Source organism: Scylla paramamosain, chromosome 3, assembly GCF_035594125.1.
Source record: "Scylla paramamosain isolate STU-SP2022 chromosome 3, ASM3559412v1, whole genome shotgun sequence".
In the NCBI taxonomy this organism is placed as follows: domain Eukaryota; kingdom Metazoa; phylum Arthropoda; class Malacostraca; order Decapoda; family Portunidae; genus Scylla; species Scylla paramamosain.
Genome location: NC_087153.1, coordinates 645,158 through 662,500, shown reverse-complemented (window position 1 = coordinate 662,500; position 17,343 = coordinate 645,158). Strand labels below are relative to the sequence as shown.

Sequence of the window (17,343 nt, the reverse complement as noted above, 5' to 3'; positions counted from 1 at the left end):
GAAAGAAAGGGAGGAAAGGAAAAAAAAAAAGAAAAGTCATACTCCTCGTCTCTCCCTCGCTTCCTTAGTTCCCTTTAGCGTCCCTTTTATGTATAATAGAAGGGAGGCGTAAGGGAAATGCGTAATTACTTTGAGTTGAAGAGTGAAAAATGAGAGAGAGAGAGAGAGAGAGAGAGAGAGAGAGAGAGAGAGAGAGAGAGAGAGAGAGAGAGAGAGAGAGAGAGAAGGTCTGTGTGTGTGTGTGTGTGTGTGTGTGTGTGTGTGTGTGTGTGTGTGTGTGTGTGTGTGTGTGCGTGTGCGCGCGCGCGTACGTGTCTGTCTTTCTATATGTTTGTATGTCCGTCTGTCTGTGTTCGTGAAAGAAAAACAGAAAAGTAAAAAAAAAATCTCCCAGAAAATATGTATAAGAAAATGGAAAACATTAATTACAGATGAAACTGAATTACTCACTATATAAATAATACAATTACTAATGAAATCCACGTAACTAAATGGACAAAATAAAAAAAAGAATAATTTTTGTTTTAGTGTGTCTACTGCTACTGCGTCAAGACAGGTAGACTGATGCCATTACCTTGATCACCTCACGCAGGGGGCAGTGGGGGAGGACAGGAATAGGGTAAAATAAAGGAGTAGGGGGATGAAGAAGGGGAGGGTTAGGAGGAGGAAAAGAATGGAGGGGAAGGAGGGGGGAAATGGGGTATGAGGAGGATGGGACATAGGGGAGAAAGTGAAGGAGGAGAAAGACGGGGCGGAAATAGGCCAAAGAGTAATGGATTTGGGGGAAGTAAATCAGGCATCTCTCTCTCTCTCTCTCTCTCTCTCTCTCTCTCTCTCTCTCTCTCTCTCTCTCTCTCTCTCTCTCTCTGATCTGTTCATCTGCTTATTAATTCAATACAAGTACAGCTTACTTAAATGCGTGCAGTCATAATATTCCTTAGTTTAAAATAATGCTAATGATATGACGATGACAATTAATACGAGATGAGACATCAAAAAGCGCATCCTTACGGCCCTGTATAAGTAAAAGGGGTGGCAACAACATGGACGCAGCAGTAAGAACGGAAAAGGCAGGAAGAAACGTGGAAGACTGCGGGAAATGTGAGAGGTTGCGGAGAATAGAAAAAAAAAAAAAAAAACGAATAAAGATGACCAACAACAACAACAACAACGACGACGACGACAAAAAAAAATCAGAAAGAGAAAAGGAAAGTCATAGGGAATGCAAAACTATAATTAAGCAGAAAAAACGGAAATGTGAAGGATGGAGGGGTAGTAATAGGGCGCAGCAATAGAAGAGACGGTAAGTAGGAAAGCTGGAGGAAGAGAAGACTAGAGGTGAAGGAGTTAAGGCTCAGGGATCTCATTAAATTATTCCTCTTTGCCCCTCAATGTCTACTGTCGTTCCCTTCCCCCCTCCAGTCACCTGGAAGGCGTCCTTCCCCCCGCCACCCAACATCCTCTTGACAGTATTCGGAGCCCCGCGCTCATTGACTCTAGCCCAATGAGCTCCGTCAAGCCCGTGGTCTCCAATAATGTTCGTGTTCTTGACCTTCCAAGCTAAACAAACTCTTCAGAAATTTCATCCGAGCCTTCGTCGTTTTCATTGCATTTCTTTTTCTCTTCGTCATCTCGTGTGTGTGTGTGTGTGTGTGTGTGTGTGTGTGTGTGTGTGTGTGTGTGTGTGTGTGTGTGTGTGTGTGTGTGTTTGTTGTTTCATCGAGTGTGATAACATTTTATTTTTACTTTTTTTTTCTTTTTTTATTCATGGCAGTTTTTCTCCCTGCACAAATTAAGACGTTACTAAATATAAACTTTTTAAACAACATTAAGAAATAGACATGGCAGCATAAAAGTCTTATTATAAAGACGAAAGAAACAAATGTTTGCATTAGCAATAATATTTCAGGACCGAGTGAAAAGATGAAGCATTTTCTTTACAGATTCAGTGACCCTTTATTTTCTTTTCTTACTTAAAACATCGTGAGACGTCGCATGAATGAGAGAGAGAGAGAGAGAGAGAGAGAGAGAGAGAGAGAGAGAGAGAGAGGTGACAAGATCTTGGTGCTATAAAAGAGAGACGTGAACATTCTTGCTCCTCGCGTGTCAAGTTTTATAATTTATCTTCCTCTTCCTCGTAAGAAAAATACTTCTTACAGACTTTGAATTCAAGTTTACTTATGCGTTTATAATTCAAATTAGATTATAAACGTGAAGTTTTAATCTTTTTAACGCGAGGAGTCTGAAAAGAGAGAGAAGTCTAGAGTTTTTATGGGAAGAATAAAAGAAAATATGTTGACTTTTATACTCCTTCCCAGAAAATAATTTATTATGAAAATGCATTTACTAAAGAGATATAAAAGGGTTAATTTAATAAAAAAAAAAAAAAGCAGGGAAGAATCCTAAATTCAATGCTGCGGAGAATGACGTGACCGGCAAGAAAAGTGGGTGACTCTTATCCCCTCAAGACCAACACTCAAAACAATTCCTGGGAAAATATAGTGGCTATTTGAAACTTTTTTTTTGTCACTTCTTCCTGGTGTTTGGAGGACGAGAGTGGTGAACGAGGAACGTGAGGCTGGCCACTCAGCCACACAACTAAGTACTCTCAACCAACTTGTCAGCTAACAAGCAAGCAACGGTCAACCGGTCACTTAAGCCGCAGAATTAACCAGTCAGCAATCCAGCTGCCTCGCCACTTTCGTACCAATTTCACCTGGCTTGCACAAATGTCTCATTGCCCAATCCTTTTGCTTCATCTTGAGGATAATCAGTGTCGCCCGGAGAGTTCCCGTCACAACATAACAGAGAATCATTTCTTTTTTTTTTTTTTTCATCACCATGTTAATAACAATAACAATAATACGAGTACACACACACACACACACACACACACACACACACACACACACACACACACACACACACACACACACACACACACACACACACACACACACACACACACACACACACATATATATATATATATATATATATATATATATATATGTATATGTGTATATATATATATATATATATATATATATATATATATATATATATATATATATATATATATATATATATATATATATATATATATATATATATATATATATATATATATATATATATATATATATATATATATATATATATATATATATATATATATATATAAAATTTTGCATTTATTGACTTCTTTAAAGTATTTTCTTTATACCTTATGATTGTTCTTTTTACTTTTATAATTTGGCTTATGACTTCACCGAAGCTAGTCATATTGTGATATTATACTTATAAGTTAATTTTCTTTTTATTATTATTATTGCTATTATTATCAATGTTATTATTATTATTATTATTATTTATAATTTACATGTGAGATCGCTTTGTGTTGGCGTGTCGTCCCTCGCGCCCCCCTGTTGTTCGTCAGTCAGTCGACAGCTAGCTTCCGGGCTTATGAGCGAGTTACGTACAAGTCGCAGTTGCGTTTGCTACACACTCTGTACCGCAGATTCTGTTATTATACTGAAGATCCTAAGCAGTGTTTTGTGTTTCCCTGCTGACCTGGACAAGCGGATAAAAAGAGTTTTTTGGCCCCAGTACATAACTGAAAATGAACTTATAAATATACTATCACAATATCTAGATCGCGATTTCGGGTTTCTTAACCCTTCTTCAGTAGCGTGTCGTAGCTGAGGTGGGAAGGGCTGGAGTCGCTTGACTTGACGTTGATATGTGGGGCTTGAAATCCACACGGGCTATGGATGGCTCGTCTGTGCTGGATGTTCTTAGCAGCGGCGCTGGTGTCGCTTCTTCTTCCTTGGTGCTGAAAGTGACGAGAAGTTAGAGAGGGGCTCCTCGTCGTCGTCGTCACTCAGGAGGGGGCAGGCCGTTGTTGTGGTTGATCTCAAGAAGACGAAAGACGAAAGGAACGGCCGATATCAGACATGCCGACTTCTCAAAAACCAAAAAAACCCGAGTCAGGAGACATGAGTTTCTGGTGCCGTCGTGAAACGCCGGCCTTTACATGTGCTGTGGTTGACTGCACGAACATGTTACAAAAGAAGATCCAAGGTATAAAAGGATGGCTTGTATTTTCAAAGAAGATTTAAACTACCGATCTATAACTTTGATTTCTTATCTTTCTTCTAAAAGTATTCAGTTTATCTTCGAGAGGAAGATTCTGAAGCAGCCATCTGCTTAGAACCTCCTGTCTGACAGTCAATATGGATTCCATAAATGAAGATCCACTGGTGATGCTACTTTTCTTACTGAATTTTAGTCACCTTCTCTTAAGGAATTTGATGAAGCCTTACAGACATAAAAACTTTTGATAGAGTCTGATAATCAATATCCAAGCTTCCCTCAAAAGGTTTTATGCACCTCTCTGCACCTTTATCACAAGTGTCCTTTCAGGCTGCGCCACTGCTACAGTGGTACATAACCACTGTTCTCTTAAAGCTCTAAATCTATTAAAAGTGATGTTCTAAGGAGTTTTGTCCTATCGCCCACCCTACTCCATATCATTCAAAAATTATCTTAATCAAACTTTTTATCCATCTCTATGCCCAACTCTTTCACCCGACACACGCATCTTCTGATCTTTTAGTTATTTCAAACTGGGACAAACTTTGCGCAATTCATTGCCTTAAAAACTCATTATTTTCGACACAACCTTGCAGTCAACTATCCTGTCTTCTGTGATACTCAGCTCTTCCTATCTTTGCACTGAACATATCTGCACTGTCGTTCACTGAAAATATCGACTGGAAATTTCACATTGCTTCTCTTGTTATAAGAACTTCCATGAAGTTATGTGTTATGCGTTCCCGCCAATGCTTTTCCTCCTCCCAGATGCTTGATTTATACAGGAGCCTTATCTCTCCATGTGTAGAGTATCGCTCTCACATCTGAGGAGGGTCAGCTCATACATTGGTTCTAATCAGACTGGAGTCAAAAGCTTTTAGCTTTTCATTTAACCTATTTCTTTTCTCTAACATACTGCCTTGATTCTCATTCACTGTCACAGTGCTGTATCTCTTACTATCTTCTGCCGTTACTTCTATGGTTACTGTTCTGAATTTGCTAACTGCATGTCTCCCTTCTCTTCAGCGGGTTCGCTACGCAAGACTTACTATTTATTATCAGCCTTATTCTGTCCACCTTACTAATGAGAGATTTAACCAGTATCTTCGCTCTTTTATCCTTTTGACTGGTAAACTCTGAAACTCTTCCTGTTTCTGTATTTTTTCCCTATCCATGACTTAAAAGTGTTTCAGCAGAGGAGTATTATATCACATCAAAAACAAAATTGCCGTTTTTTTTTTTCCAAATCTGTTTGTTTCGTTTTGGGGAAATGCATTATTAGCGGGTCTTTTCTCCGTTTACTATTGTTTTGCTCTTGGATAGTTTCCTTAATGCTCACACACACACACACACACACACACACACACACACACACAGAGAGAGAGAGAGAGAGAGAGAGAGAGAGAGAGAGAGAGAGAGAGAGAAGTAATTTGTGCAGTCTTATAAATTATGGCAGCGGTAAATCTTGTTTGCTTCATCACGGCAGAAAGGTGTCTCTTAGATATTCATGTTTTCTTTGTAGCCTCTGTGCTCCGTCTCAACTCCAAGACACGTCAATAATAACCCATTAAAGTGATATTTAAGCGTTTTACCGGCTCTTACTGTAGCCTTGCTTATCCCCTCTAATGCACCTCCATTTCTTGTCTTTTTCCTCCTCCTCTTATTGTCCTTTTCGTTACTCACTTCTTGCATTTTCTCTATCTTCCCCTCATTCTCATCATTCTTCTTTCGTCCTTTTCTCCTCCCTCTTCGCTTATAATTTTCCTTTTCTCTGTCTCTGTTTTCTCACACTTCACAATCTTGATTCTGCCTTATCCACCCAATTTCTATCTTACATACTACACCCTCCTCCTTCACCTCCTCTTCTACAGTCATCTCCTCCTCTTTCTTATCTCGTTATGTGGATGATCTTGAAGAATTTGACGGAACTGTCGTGCAAAGTCTCAGGCCATACTTGGATAGGGATGTTATACTTGGTCACATTCTCCGCAAGGGGTCACGATGAAGCCACTGGGCAGCAGCAAAAATTCATTGGTTCCTCCCCATTTTGAGTACTGCATGCAGTTTTGTTCTCTCTCTCTCTCTCTCTCTCTCTCTCTCTCTCTCTCTCTCTCTCTCTCTCTCTCTCTCTCTCTCTCTCTCTCTCTCTCTCTCTCTCATTATTATTATTATTATTATTATTACTATTAATGTTGTTGATATTATTGTTATTATTATCTTATCCATCTTCTCTTTTTCATCCTTACTTTCTTTCTTTCCTTGCCTTTTTCCTTCTCTTCCTCCATCTTCTTCTTCAGTCATGTCATTAACATATCTTTACCTTCTAGCGTCGTCCACTTCGCAATAGTTCCAAGTTTCAAAAACAGATTGTTCAATTTTTCGTACTCCAGTACATAACTGAGATATTATCCGATATTCTAAAAATCTGCAATCGAAATTCATTTGCGTTTATATATGAAATGTTGCTTGCTAAGGTTGCTGCTGCTTATGTAGTACCTGACAGAAGTAACAATTGTGATAGTCATTACCTCTTTCCTATGACATCCCTTAGTTTCTCCACACTACATGGTATGCTTTTTTTCCTGCTAGTTCTGGCTCGGGGGAGCGGCAGGTGGGGAGAAGCCTTTGTCTCTCTCTTATTGTATAGTCCCCACAGAAAGCCTCATAATGATCAACATGGCTGCTGATGTTTGTTCTTTCCCTAACTTCGTTTTCTGTGTTCCTCCTCTTCCTACTCCTAGTCCTTCTCGTCCTCGTCCCCATCCCTCTCCTTCTTCTTCTTCTTCTCATCATTATTATTATTAAGATTATTATTATTATTATTATTATCATTATTATTATTATTATTATTATTATTATTATTATTATTATTATTATTATTATCAATGTTGTTGATATTATTATTATTATTATCTTATCCATCTTCTCTTTTTCATCCTTACTTCCTTTCTTTCCTTGCCTCTTTCCTTCTCTTCCTCCACTTTCTTCATTCCCATTCATCTTTCATCTTCCCTCCTCCTCCACGAGCCTCTAATCTAGTTTCGGCCATTACCTCGTCCCGTAGCCCCAGCCTATGTTGACACTCGACGTGGTACGAGAATTTCCAAATTTCTCGTTGTTAGCTTCACCTTATTCTTTTATAATGATAAGAATTATTATTATTATTATTATTATTATTATTATTATTATTATTATTATTATTATTATTATTATTATCATTATTATTATTGTTGTTGTTGTTGTTGTTGTTGTTGTTATTATCATTTTTATTATTATTATTATTATTATTGATGTTGTTCTTGTTATTATTATCATTATTATTATCATCATCCTCATTATCATCATTATCATGATCATTACAGGGTCACAAAGAAAGAATAGACAAAAGATCTTCTCTCTTTAAGGCTATTATAATAAGCTAAGGAGAACAGTTCATTTTCTTAATTGATTAGTGAATGGATAAAGAAAGATGATGAGATTCTTGCTTAGCTGCTTACCTCTCTCTCTCTCTCTCTCTCTCTCTCTCTCTCTCTCTCTCTCTCTCTCTCTCTCTCTCTCTCTCTCTCTCTCTCTCTCTCTCTCTCTCTCTCTCTCTCTCTCTCTGGTGGGTCAGTAAACAGTCTGGATACAATAAGTAAATTAGAGAATATCACAAGGGAACTTTTCGTTAGTGATGATGTTATCCCCCAACTTGAGAAAAGCTGTGTATTAAGGATGTGTGTCTGGCCGCCGCCGAGGCTTGCAAGTGACTAGCGACGCTGCGACACAGGCGGTCAGAATTTGGAGTGTGGGGAAAGAATCAAGTGAATGTCTTTTCATAAAGAGGCCAGAACAAGCTGGTACACACCAAGAAACTAAACACGCTCTCTCTCTCTCTCTCTCTCTCTCTCTCTCTCTCTCTCTCTCTCTCTCTCTCTCTCTCTCTCTCTCTCTCTCTCTCTCTCTCTCTCTCTCTCTCTCTCTCTCTCTCTCTCGGAATGATTGAAGTTCTTTTGTAAAAAAATTAACATACCAAAAAAATGTAAATGAGCGCGAAACATTTTTAGTGCTATAAACCTTTATCTGTCTGTGTGCTTGCCGGTTTGTCTCTTTCTGTGTGCGTGCCTGTCTGTCTGTCTGATTGTGTATCTGTCTCAATATTGTATGTATTACTTATTATCCTTCTCCTCGTCCTCCTCGTCTTCCATCACCTTTTCCTTCTCTTTCAATATATAGTTGCTATTAACTTATATAAGAATATATAAAGCACTTGGTGAGCACATATCTTCATCATCACAATACAGTAATATGGAAACTCACATATTCTCAATGGTCTTAAGCTGTGGAAAAATCTGGCGGAGCTAAAAAGAAAAAAAAAATATTGGACCCATATACAGATCTGGATACGTCTCAAAATCTTATCAATCGCTCCTTGGCTTAAGGCCAAAATTTCCCAAAACTTTATTGGAATTTGTTCATAGTTTTTTGTAAATGTTTTGGCAGTACAAAGACAGGCGGACGAAACTCTTCTCATTATAAGAACAGCACTACGTATGTAAGCTGTTTCTGGAACTTGCAGCGTAGATAGTAGGATTTCTGTGGCCTCCTGAAACAGTATCGTTAGGATCGACAGGTCTGTCGTAATTTTGTTTTTGCTTTGTATTCTTAAAACTTCCCCATCCATACACCTTATCGACTCACTTTGTCTTTTACCCCCTATGCTGTCACGTATACAAGCCCTGTTCCTCCACCTTCCTTCCCGTCTCTTGCCTGAGTGGTGAATCCTACACACACACACACACACACACACACACACACACACACACACACACACACACACACACACACACACACACACACACACACACACACACACACACACATATCTGCTTCTGACTTTCTCGCTGGTGGCGCTTCAGTACATTAGGAGAAAATTGAATATATAAATAAATAAACAAATAAATAAATAAATGAAAAAAATAAATAAGTAAATAAGGAGAGAAAGACATAGAGATAGAGATAACAATTAATAGGAAGGATGTTATAAAAGGGGGTAAGATTTTCATCGTAAAATGATAAAGAAATAGTGGATTAGTTACATGTTCAGTGTAAGTTTCGCAGGTTGCTGACGTAACTGAGGACAGCTGGGTCATATCACGGTAGAGGGAAAAGCAACAAGGAAGCGCTTTCCTTATATATTTGCTTGCCACTGCAATCTCACATATAACCACGAAAGATGGACAGGTAGGAAAGAAAATAAATGCACGCTGCATCTAAAATAGCATTTAATCAGTGAAATAAAAAAAAATGAAAAGATTAAAACCACAAATACGGAAAGCCAAGAGGATTACATTTTTCAAAGCAAAACCTATAAAAATATCACATGGAGAAACTGATTTAGTTAATAGTCACGTGAAAATAAAGATAATAATAAAATGTAAAATAATAAGCAGGCCATTAGAAATATTTACTAAAATGAAATGAAAAAAATAAAATAAAAAAACAATGAAACAGAAATTCTAAAAAGAAAGAGGAAGAAAAAATACATGGAGACACATCCAAATGAGAGGCAGATCCCCAATCAGCGTCGCCGTCCTTGCCTCACGTCCAGTGCACACACCAGGCACGGGAGCGCCCCACCTCCCGCACCTGTGTTCCCACCGATCCCAACACAAAACAACCCACATCGCCTCCCTTTGCCCCTTTACGTTATCGCCAGTCCCCAGACAGTCCCCACATCCCGCTTTCAGCCCGCAGCAGCTCCATTCCCCATCCATACCTCACCCCGCCAATCCCATTAATGAAAAAGGGGAAAAAAAAAGAGGCAGGCGCCTAATTGTAGCTACCGCAGCGGCCATCATTAAGAGAAGGTTCGACTTGAATCCAACGAACCGCCTTTGATTTTTAAAGGTACCACCTCCCCCAAGTTTAGAATCAAGGCTTCCAACAGAGTTTTAAAGTCAATAAAATAAGAGGAGGATACAGGCGAAAAGGAGTGATGAAAGTTGGAAAATGAATAAATTATTAATATGAAAGAGATAAAGAGAAAAGATTACAAAAAAAAAAAAGATAGGAGGCAAAAGATGGAAGGATGGAGGAGAACGAAGCAATTGGGTGATGTAGGATAGAAGGCGTTAAAGAGAAGGAAGGATAAGGGAAGGGAAGTTTGTGATCAGGGAGTTTTTTGCGACTTCAAAGAGTGGTTCATTCTTCCCTTAATGAGATTTTGTGATCATCGGGGCTCATATGATTGGAGGCTTTACTATACTGCTGACGACACAGGAGAGAGAGAGAGAGAGAGAGAGAGAGAGAGAGAGAGAGAGAGAGAGAGAGAGAGAGAGAGAGAGAGAGAGAGGGGGGGGCAGGGTCAAACACAGGGGTAGGCTATCAAGGTCATAGCAGGTCATCTCCGGAATTGTTAGGTCGTTTGTCTCCAGAGGCCAATCATACCACGAGAGGAGGAGGAGGAGGAGGAGGAGGAGGAGGAGGAGGAGGGGATGGAGGTGGAAGAGGAAGAGATGGTGGTAAAGGAGGAGAAGGTAAAGGAGGAAGAGGACAATGACAGCGAGAAAAAGGAGAAGGAGGAGGAGGAAAGGGAGGAAGAAGAGGAGAAGATAAAGAAGAAAAGAACAACAACCACAACAAAAACAAGAAAAACAAGAACAAGAAGAAAAGAACAAGAACAAGAAGAGAGGAAGAAAGGAGGAAAACAAAGGAAGGCGAAGAAGCAAAAGGGGTGAAAGGATAGAGAGAAGGAGGATATAAAGAAAGGAGAAGAAAGGATGAAAATTAAATGAGTAGAGAGAGAGAGAGAGAGAGAGAGAGAGAGAGAGAGAGAGAGAGAGAGAGAGAGACGTACGAGTATATGTCCGCGTCCAACACATATTAATCTCTCTCTCTCTCTCTCTCTCTCTCTCTCTCTCTCTCTCTCTCTCTCTCTCTCTCTCTCTCTCTCTCTCTCTCTCCAGTAATAAGAGGGAATGTATGTATAAATGATTCACATGTCAATCTAAATTATTCTTTGAAGGTAATTACCCGATAATTAAAGGAATTTTTCACGTGATTTCTGTGAGTGTGCGTGTGTGTGTGTGTGTGTGTGTGTGTGTGTGTGTGTGTGTGTGTGTGTGTGTGTGTGTGTGTGTGTGTGTGTGTGTGAAGCCTTAGTCGCAGTATTTGTGATAGTAGTAGTAGTAGTAGTAGTAGTAGTAGTAGAATAGTATTAGATGTTATTGTTGTACTAGTAAAACAAGTAGTAGTAGTAGTAGTAGTAGTAGTAGTAATGTAGTAGCAGTAGTAGTAGTAGTAGTAGTAGTAGTGGTAGTAGCAGAAGTAGTAGTAGTTGTTCCTAAAATAAGAATAAAAGTTATAGTATATCTAAGACTACTGCTGCCACTACTCTGACTACTACTACTACTACTACTACTACTACTACCATTAATAATAATAATAATAATAATAATAATAATAATAATAATAATAATAACAACAACAACAACAACAGCAACATTGTTGCTACCGCTGCTGCTGCGGCTGCTGCTAATACTGTTGTTATCACTAATGATAATATCATAGAAATATTTAAAACATCATCCCTAATAATATCAGTGATCATGATAATATAATAGTAATGATAACAACAATAATAAGTGTTGGTTTTCTTTTTATTTATGTTATTATTGTTATAACAGTAGTAATAATGATCATCTGCATCATTATTATTATTAGTATTATTTATTACTATTATTATTATTAATACTGGTACAACAACAACATCAACACTAACAACAGCAACAACAACAACAACAACAACAACTACAACAGCAACAACAACAACTTCAACTTCAACTACAACTGCAACTACAACAACTACTATTACTACTACTACTGTTACTACTACTATCTTTTAAGAGAAGATTAGACAAGTTTATGGATGGGGATAACAGATGGAAATAGGTAGGAGTGTTTCATACAGGGACTGCCACGTGTAAGCCTGGTCGCTTCTTGCAGCTTCCCTTATTTCTTATGTTCTTATGTTCTTATGTACTACTACTACTACTACTACTACTACTACTACTACTACTACTACTACTGCTACTACTACTACTACTATTACAACAATAACACTCACAGCAACAACGACAACATCATCAATAACAATAATGATAGAAAATAATGGCCATAATAATAATTATGATGATAACAATAGCATTATTTTTTTCATCACTATTATTGCCATTGCTCTAATAATGACAGTTATATAATAAGAATGAGAATAAGAATACGTGCGATGTACCAGTGCATGACCATAAGCAGCTTTCAAATGAACACTTGTTTCCCTTAATTAACGCAGCAGCACCGACACCTTCCTTCTCCGGCGGGCTGGAGGGAAGAGAGAAGGAGCAGGGAGGAAGAGAGGGAAGAAAGTGGAGAGAAGAAAGAGGGAGAAGAGAGGAAACTGCGCTAGGGACACTTCAGCTTTATTGTATTTTCCTATCGTTCCTCTATACTCCTTTGGGTATTTGGTGCAAACTTTAAAGTTTTTCTTCTCTCTCTCTCTCTCTCTCTCTCTCTCTCTCTCTCTCTCTCTCTCTCTCTCTCTCTCTCTCTCTCTCTCTCTCTCTCTCTCTCTCTCTCTCTCTCTCTCTGGCCCCTTGCCATTCACACCACCTCTTTTTCTATCCTCCCATCACTTCCACCTCTCTCTCTCTCTCTCTCTCTCTCTCTCTCTCTCTCTCTCTCTCTCTCTCTCTCTCTCTCTCTCTCTCTCTCTCTCTCTGTTCCCTCCAGCCATAATATGCTACATACTCTCTCCTCCTCCTCCTCCTCCTCCTCCTCCTCCTCCTCCTCCTCCTCCTCCTCTTCCTCCTCTTCCTCCTCTTCCTCTTCCTGCATCACCTTCGCTTTCACTTTCTTCCCTTCAACCTGTGTTTACCTCCGGCGTAGGCAAACAAATCGACGAAGTAGACGTGTTTGCCTGACTGATAAGCCAGAGCTATGGGGCCGAAGAGACACTTGGGTGGTGTGTGTTGTTTGTGCGTTGTTTGTGTCGGTTCTCGGGGCGATGTTTGCAGAAGCTGATGTTGTTTACCTGATGGTTTGGCGAAGGAACGCGCTGAGAGAGGGATCTAGTAAAGGTAGGAGGCAGGGAGGAAATGTTTGAAGAGTGTGGAAACTCGAGCAAAGGCGGAAAAGGGGATGAGATGTTGGCTGAGGGAATGATGGACGGGAGAGTACGGAGGTAAATAAGTATTGGAGTGAGCGAGCTGAGATTTACTGAGTGAGAAAGAACAGATACATAGAGAGAGAGAGAGAGAGAGAGAGAGAGAGAGAGAGAGAGAGAGAGAGAGAGAGAGAGAGAGAGAGAGAGAGAGAAGGGCCGTCAAATGACACATGGCCCATGCTCTCACCACGAGCGCAATCATTGAAGAAGAGAGAGAGAGAGAGAGAGAGAGAGAGAGAGAGAGAGAGAGAGAGAGAGAGAGAGAGAGCTAAAGTGAATACGTAAAGCTGTGTGCGGATCAATGGGACAGATACACAGGCAGCGGCTTTATACATACAAAAATAATTGACAGAATAACTGAGGGTCGCTGATGAGCTGGCCAACGATCAATACTGTTCTCTGTTTACCGCTTTTTCTATCGATCAGGTTAAACCGTGATAGTTATTCGTGATGAGTACTGGCCCTCATACTATTGGCTCTACTTCACTCACCCTTCATTCTTTTCAGGGTGAATTCGAATGTTTCTCATGTATAATGTCAATGATAGTTTTAATCTTTTTTTATCTCCTTTTATTTCGCATTGATTTCTTATTCCTCTTAATTTTTATCCTCTTCTCCTTCCTCCTCTATTTCTTTCTCCTTCTCTTCTTGCCCTTTAATTTCTTCTTTCTCCACTTCGTTCTCCTTATACAAGTTATCACCAGCTAGATACTTTATCGTCATGATCCTCCTCCTCCTCCTTCCCGCCTTCGTTGCACTCCCTCACGTCAGTCTTCCTCCGCAGGGTGCCAGAGGGGTGTCTGGAGGCCTGCCTGCCGGATATCTCGTACCAGCGACACCTGGCGCGTGGCTCCTCCATCAGACCCTCCTTCGTAGTGGGTCGTGCCCTACGGCCCCTCGTGCAAGGCCACTCGCCCCGCCCGCTCTCCCAGGCCGTGCACGAGCTCCTCCACAATCTGACTACGCAGACGGAAGTGGGAGAAGAGGGAGAGGAGGATGAGGGGCAGGAACGGAGAGAAGAGAAAGGAAAGAAGAGAAGAGGGTGTCTTTTGAAGCGTCGCTCACTCTCCCTCGAGAATCTTATGCTCACCTGACCATCTGTGGAAAGCCTCTGGTCTTCTTCCCCTGTTTTGTCTCCTTCCCCTCTTCCTCGTCCTTTGGCCTTATCTCCTCATCCTCCTTCTTCTCCTCATCATGCCCTATCTTCCTCACCCACCCCTCTGCACAAGTCTCTTTACCCTGTTGTCCCCCTGTCACCTGTCGCTGAGTGCCCTTCCTCTTCCGCTGCCGTCCCTTTGCAACCTTCCCTTTCCCCGGCTGTTCATTCCTTTCCGGTTTCCCCTAACACCTCTCCTTTCCATCCTCCCGTGTCTACCCATTGCTCTCCTGTTACTCGTTCTTTTTCGTCGCCTTCTTACCTTCCTACAATCCGTTCGTGCTCCTCCATTATTCCACGTTCAAATGTTTCACTGTTTTCGTCACCTTTCTCCTCCACACCCTCTTCCTCTTCTTCATCTCCCTTATTCCCACCTTCCATGTCGGTGTTCGCTCCTCCTTCTCTATCTCTACCTCCATCTCTCATTCCCCCTGCATTGCCCCATGCATAGGAGAGAGAGAGAGAGAGAGAGAGAGAGAGAGAGAGAGAGAGAGAGAGAGAGAGAGAGAGAGAGAGAGAGAGAGAGAGAGAGAGAGAGAGAGAGAGAGAAAGAAAGAAAGAAAGAAAGAAAGAAAGAAAGAAAGAAAGAAAATAATCAGGGAAAGAGGAGGAAACAATGAAATTTGTAAGTACTAGTGTAAGTGTGATGAGGATACACCAGATAATATGAAAATGGTGATTTGATAAAAAGACTGATGTGCGAGAACACAGAATTGGTTAACAAGATGGGATTAGATAAGAAAAAAAGACAAAATATTTAAATGATAAAAGGCAATGAAAGGGTAAGATTGTATAATAAGAAATGTCGGAACATGCAAGGAGACGTAATAGCAAGAGATGCATGACTTTATGGCTCTGTGAAACATTTGCTGAATGCAACACTATATGTTACATCACCCGTTAACTGTTCAAGGTCACCAATCCTGTCATAGTGTTATGTAACGTTGCTTAGCACAGCAGACGTGTAGCGTTACAGTTACGCAGTGCGTAACGCTGCGCGTCATACGGAGGTATTTCATGTGTCACACAAAGTCTAAAGTGTTAGGCATCACTACCTGCAGTGCAACAATCTCTGACACCATGTATTTCATCGTATTTTTGTGTAGGACCGTGTCATGTGTTGTAAGTCACGATGTGTGACGCTATACGTATACGTAGATAGGATTACTCTACGCAACCGAAGGTTACTGTCGTCACATATGCTGCGTACAGGTATGAAACGTTGCGTGACAATGAGCGTCTCTGTCTGACACATTGTGTGATGTTGGTGCAGTTTTGAAAGCACGCAACACTGTACGGAGTAGTGCATGGCCATGTTAACACTGAGCCGTACTCTGGGGATCACGTAGCACAGTACGGAGCCGTGCACGGCTAGATGAGATAACACTGAGTCCATATTGCAAAGGCATGTAACACTGTGTGGAGCTGTGGTGCTAAGCCGCACTGGGGAGGCACGTGACACTGAGCAGAGCCGTGCAGAGCAAGGATTCCGGAAAGGCAATGCCGAGCCTTCCCGAAAGTTGCACTGGGAGTTCTTTGGCTGTGTTGATTCCTTACTACATTGCAAGACTGTAACCTCTGCCTCCCTTGTCACCCGAAGCATCAGGCGTCAGCCACGAGGAAGCGAGGTGATAATGGTCTCCATGGATGATCTGATGTTCCCCTAACGGCGAGAATGGCGGAGGTAATGCCAAGTAATTAGTCCTCCAATTCCAGGCAGCGCGGAAGTTAGAGGACCACGGGTGCTGCAACACACGTCACCTCTCTCTCTGCCTTGTCATTGCAAGAGCGAAAGAACCTGACTTAAATTTTGTGCTCCTCGAGGACTACTACCGAATCTCATATGTCATTGTGAGGCATTTGTTTTGCCTCATGAACTTCGAGAGGATCATCACCAAACCTATCAAGCCCACATATATCAGTGTAGTCATGTAGCCCCTAAGACGCGCAGCTGCAATCTTAATGTATCACCCAGGGTGTTCTGCCTGTTATCTGTGTTCATTTTCGAGCACTAACTTTAACAATTGGTTCCCTTTCCACAGTTGTAGACTGTAAAGTACCCGCGTTCTGGAGGTGCTAGGAATGTGTAAAATTTACCTTAGGAACATTATAGGTAGACTATCACTTTGGTATGATAAACATTTCTTCTAAAAAGAAGCTGATAGTTGTGTCTATTAAAATATGCAACATAGTTTAGTGATAGCTTTGTTTAATGTAAGACTTGTTCATACTGAAGTAATTCGTGCAGGGACATGTAGTTGATTATTTCTTGGAAATCGTAATATTAGATACAGGGGAAACTTTTTAATTGCAATGTTTCTACTTTGCCTTTTCTGATCTAAAGTGACACACTATTCTTCATAACACATGCCTTCTTTTTATATTAACTTGTAATAAAAAAAAAAATTAAGCGTTTACCAAAGCAACCCATCAAAGAACCATCTTCTTGCCTTGAGCGTGGGTTGGTCTCCACTGAAGTGAGCAGAGCGAATACCAACAAAACATTAAATAAGAAGCATTCCACTTGAAAGCAGGAAGCTCACAAGACATGGAGCTCCTCGCACACACCATATCCCGTACATCTTCCTCACGCTCCAAAAGTAATGTATACCCGCCACTCGCGTCTGATCTCGCATTTCTGCGGGCGGCGAGCGACAGCCAAATGTATTCAGGTATATCACGTCTTCTCTCGGCTCCAGTGCCTTCGTTGGGAATGGGACTTGCATTCACAAACATATCGCTGGGAGCACGAGGCAGCATACTCAAGCTCAGCTGAGATGCTACCCGAGAGTCACTAAGCACATCCCAATGCTGCCCCAAAGTGCTATTTTATAGTGGCGGAGATGCTAAACTAAGGACTGTGGAATGGAGGAAATAAAACTCACTACATGAT

At 40.7% G+C, this 17,343-nt stretch overlaps 1 protein-coding gene across 1 annotated transcript in view; it reads left to right on the top strand.

The window, feature by feature from the left end:
* LOC135088722 (uncharacterized) overlaps positions 1–16,872 on the top strand; it is a 75,452-nt gene extending 58,580 nt beyond the window's left edge. Inside the window, exon 4 of the mRNA XM_063983693.1 lies at positions 14,079–16,872. Coding sequence (XP_063839763.1) covers positions 14,079–14,388 — 310 coding nt within the window. The 3' untranslated portion in view covers positions 14,389–16,872. The remainder of the gene's footprint in view (positions 1–14,078) is intronic.
* The last annotated feature ends 471 nt before the right edge of the window (positions 16,873–17,343 follow it).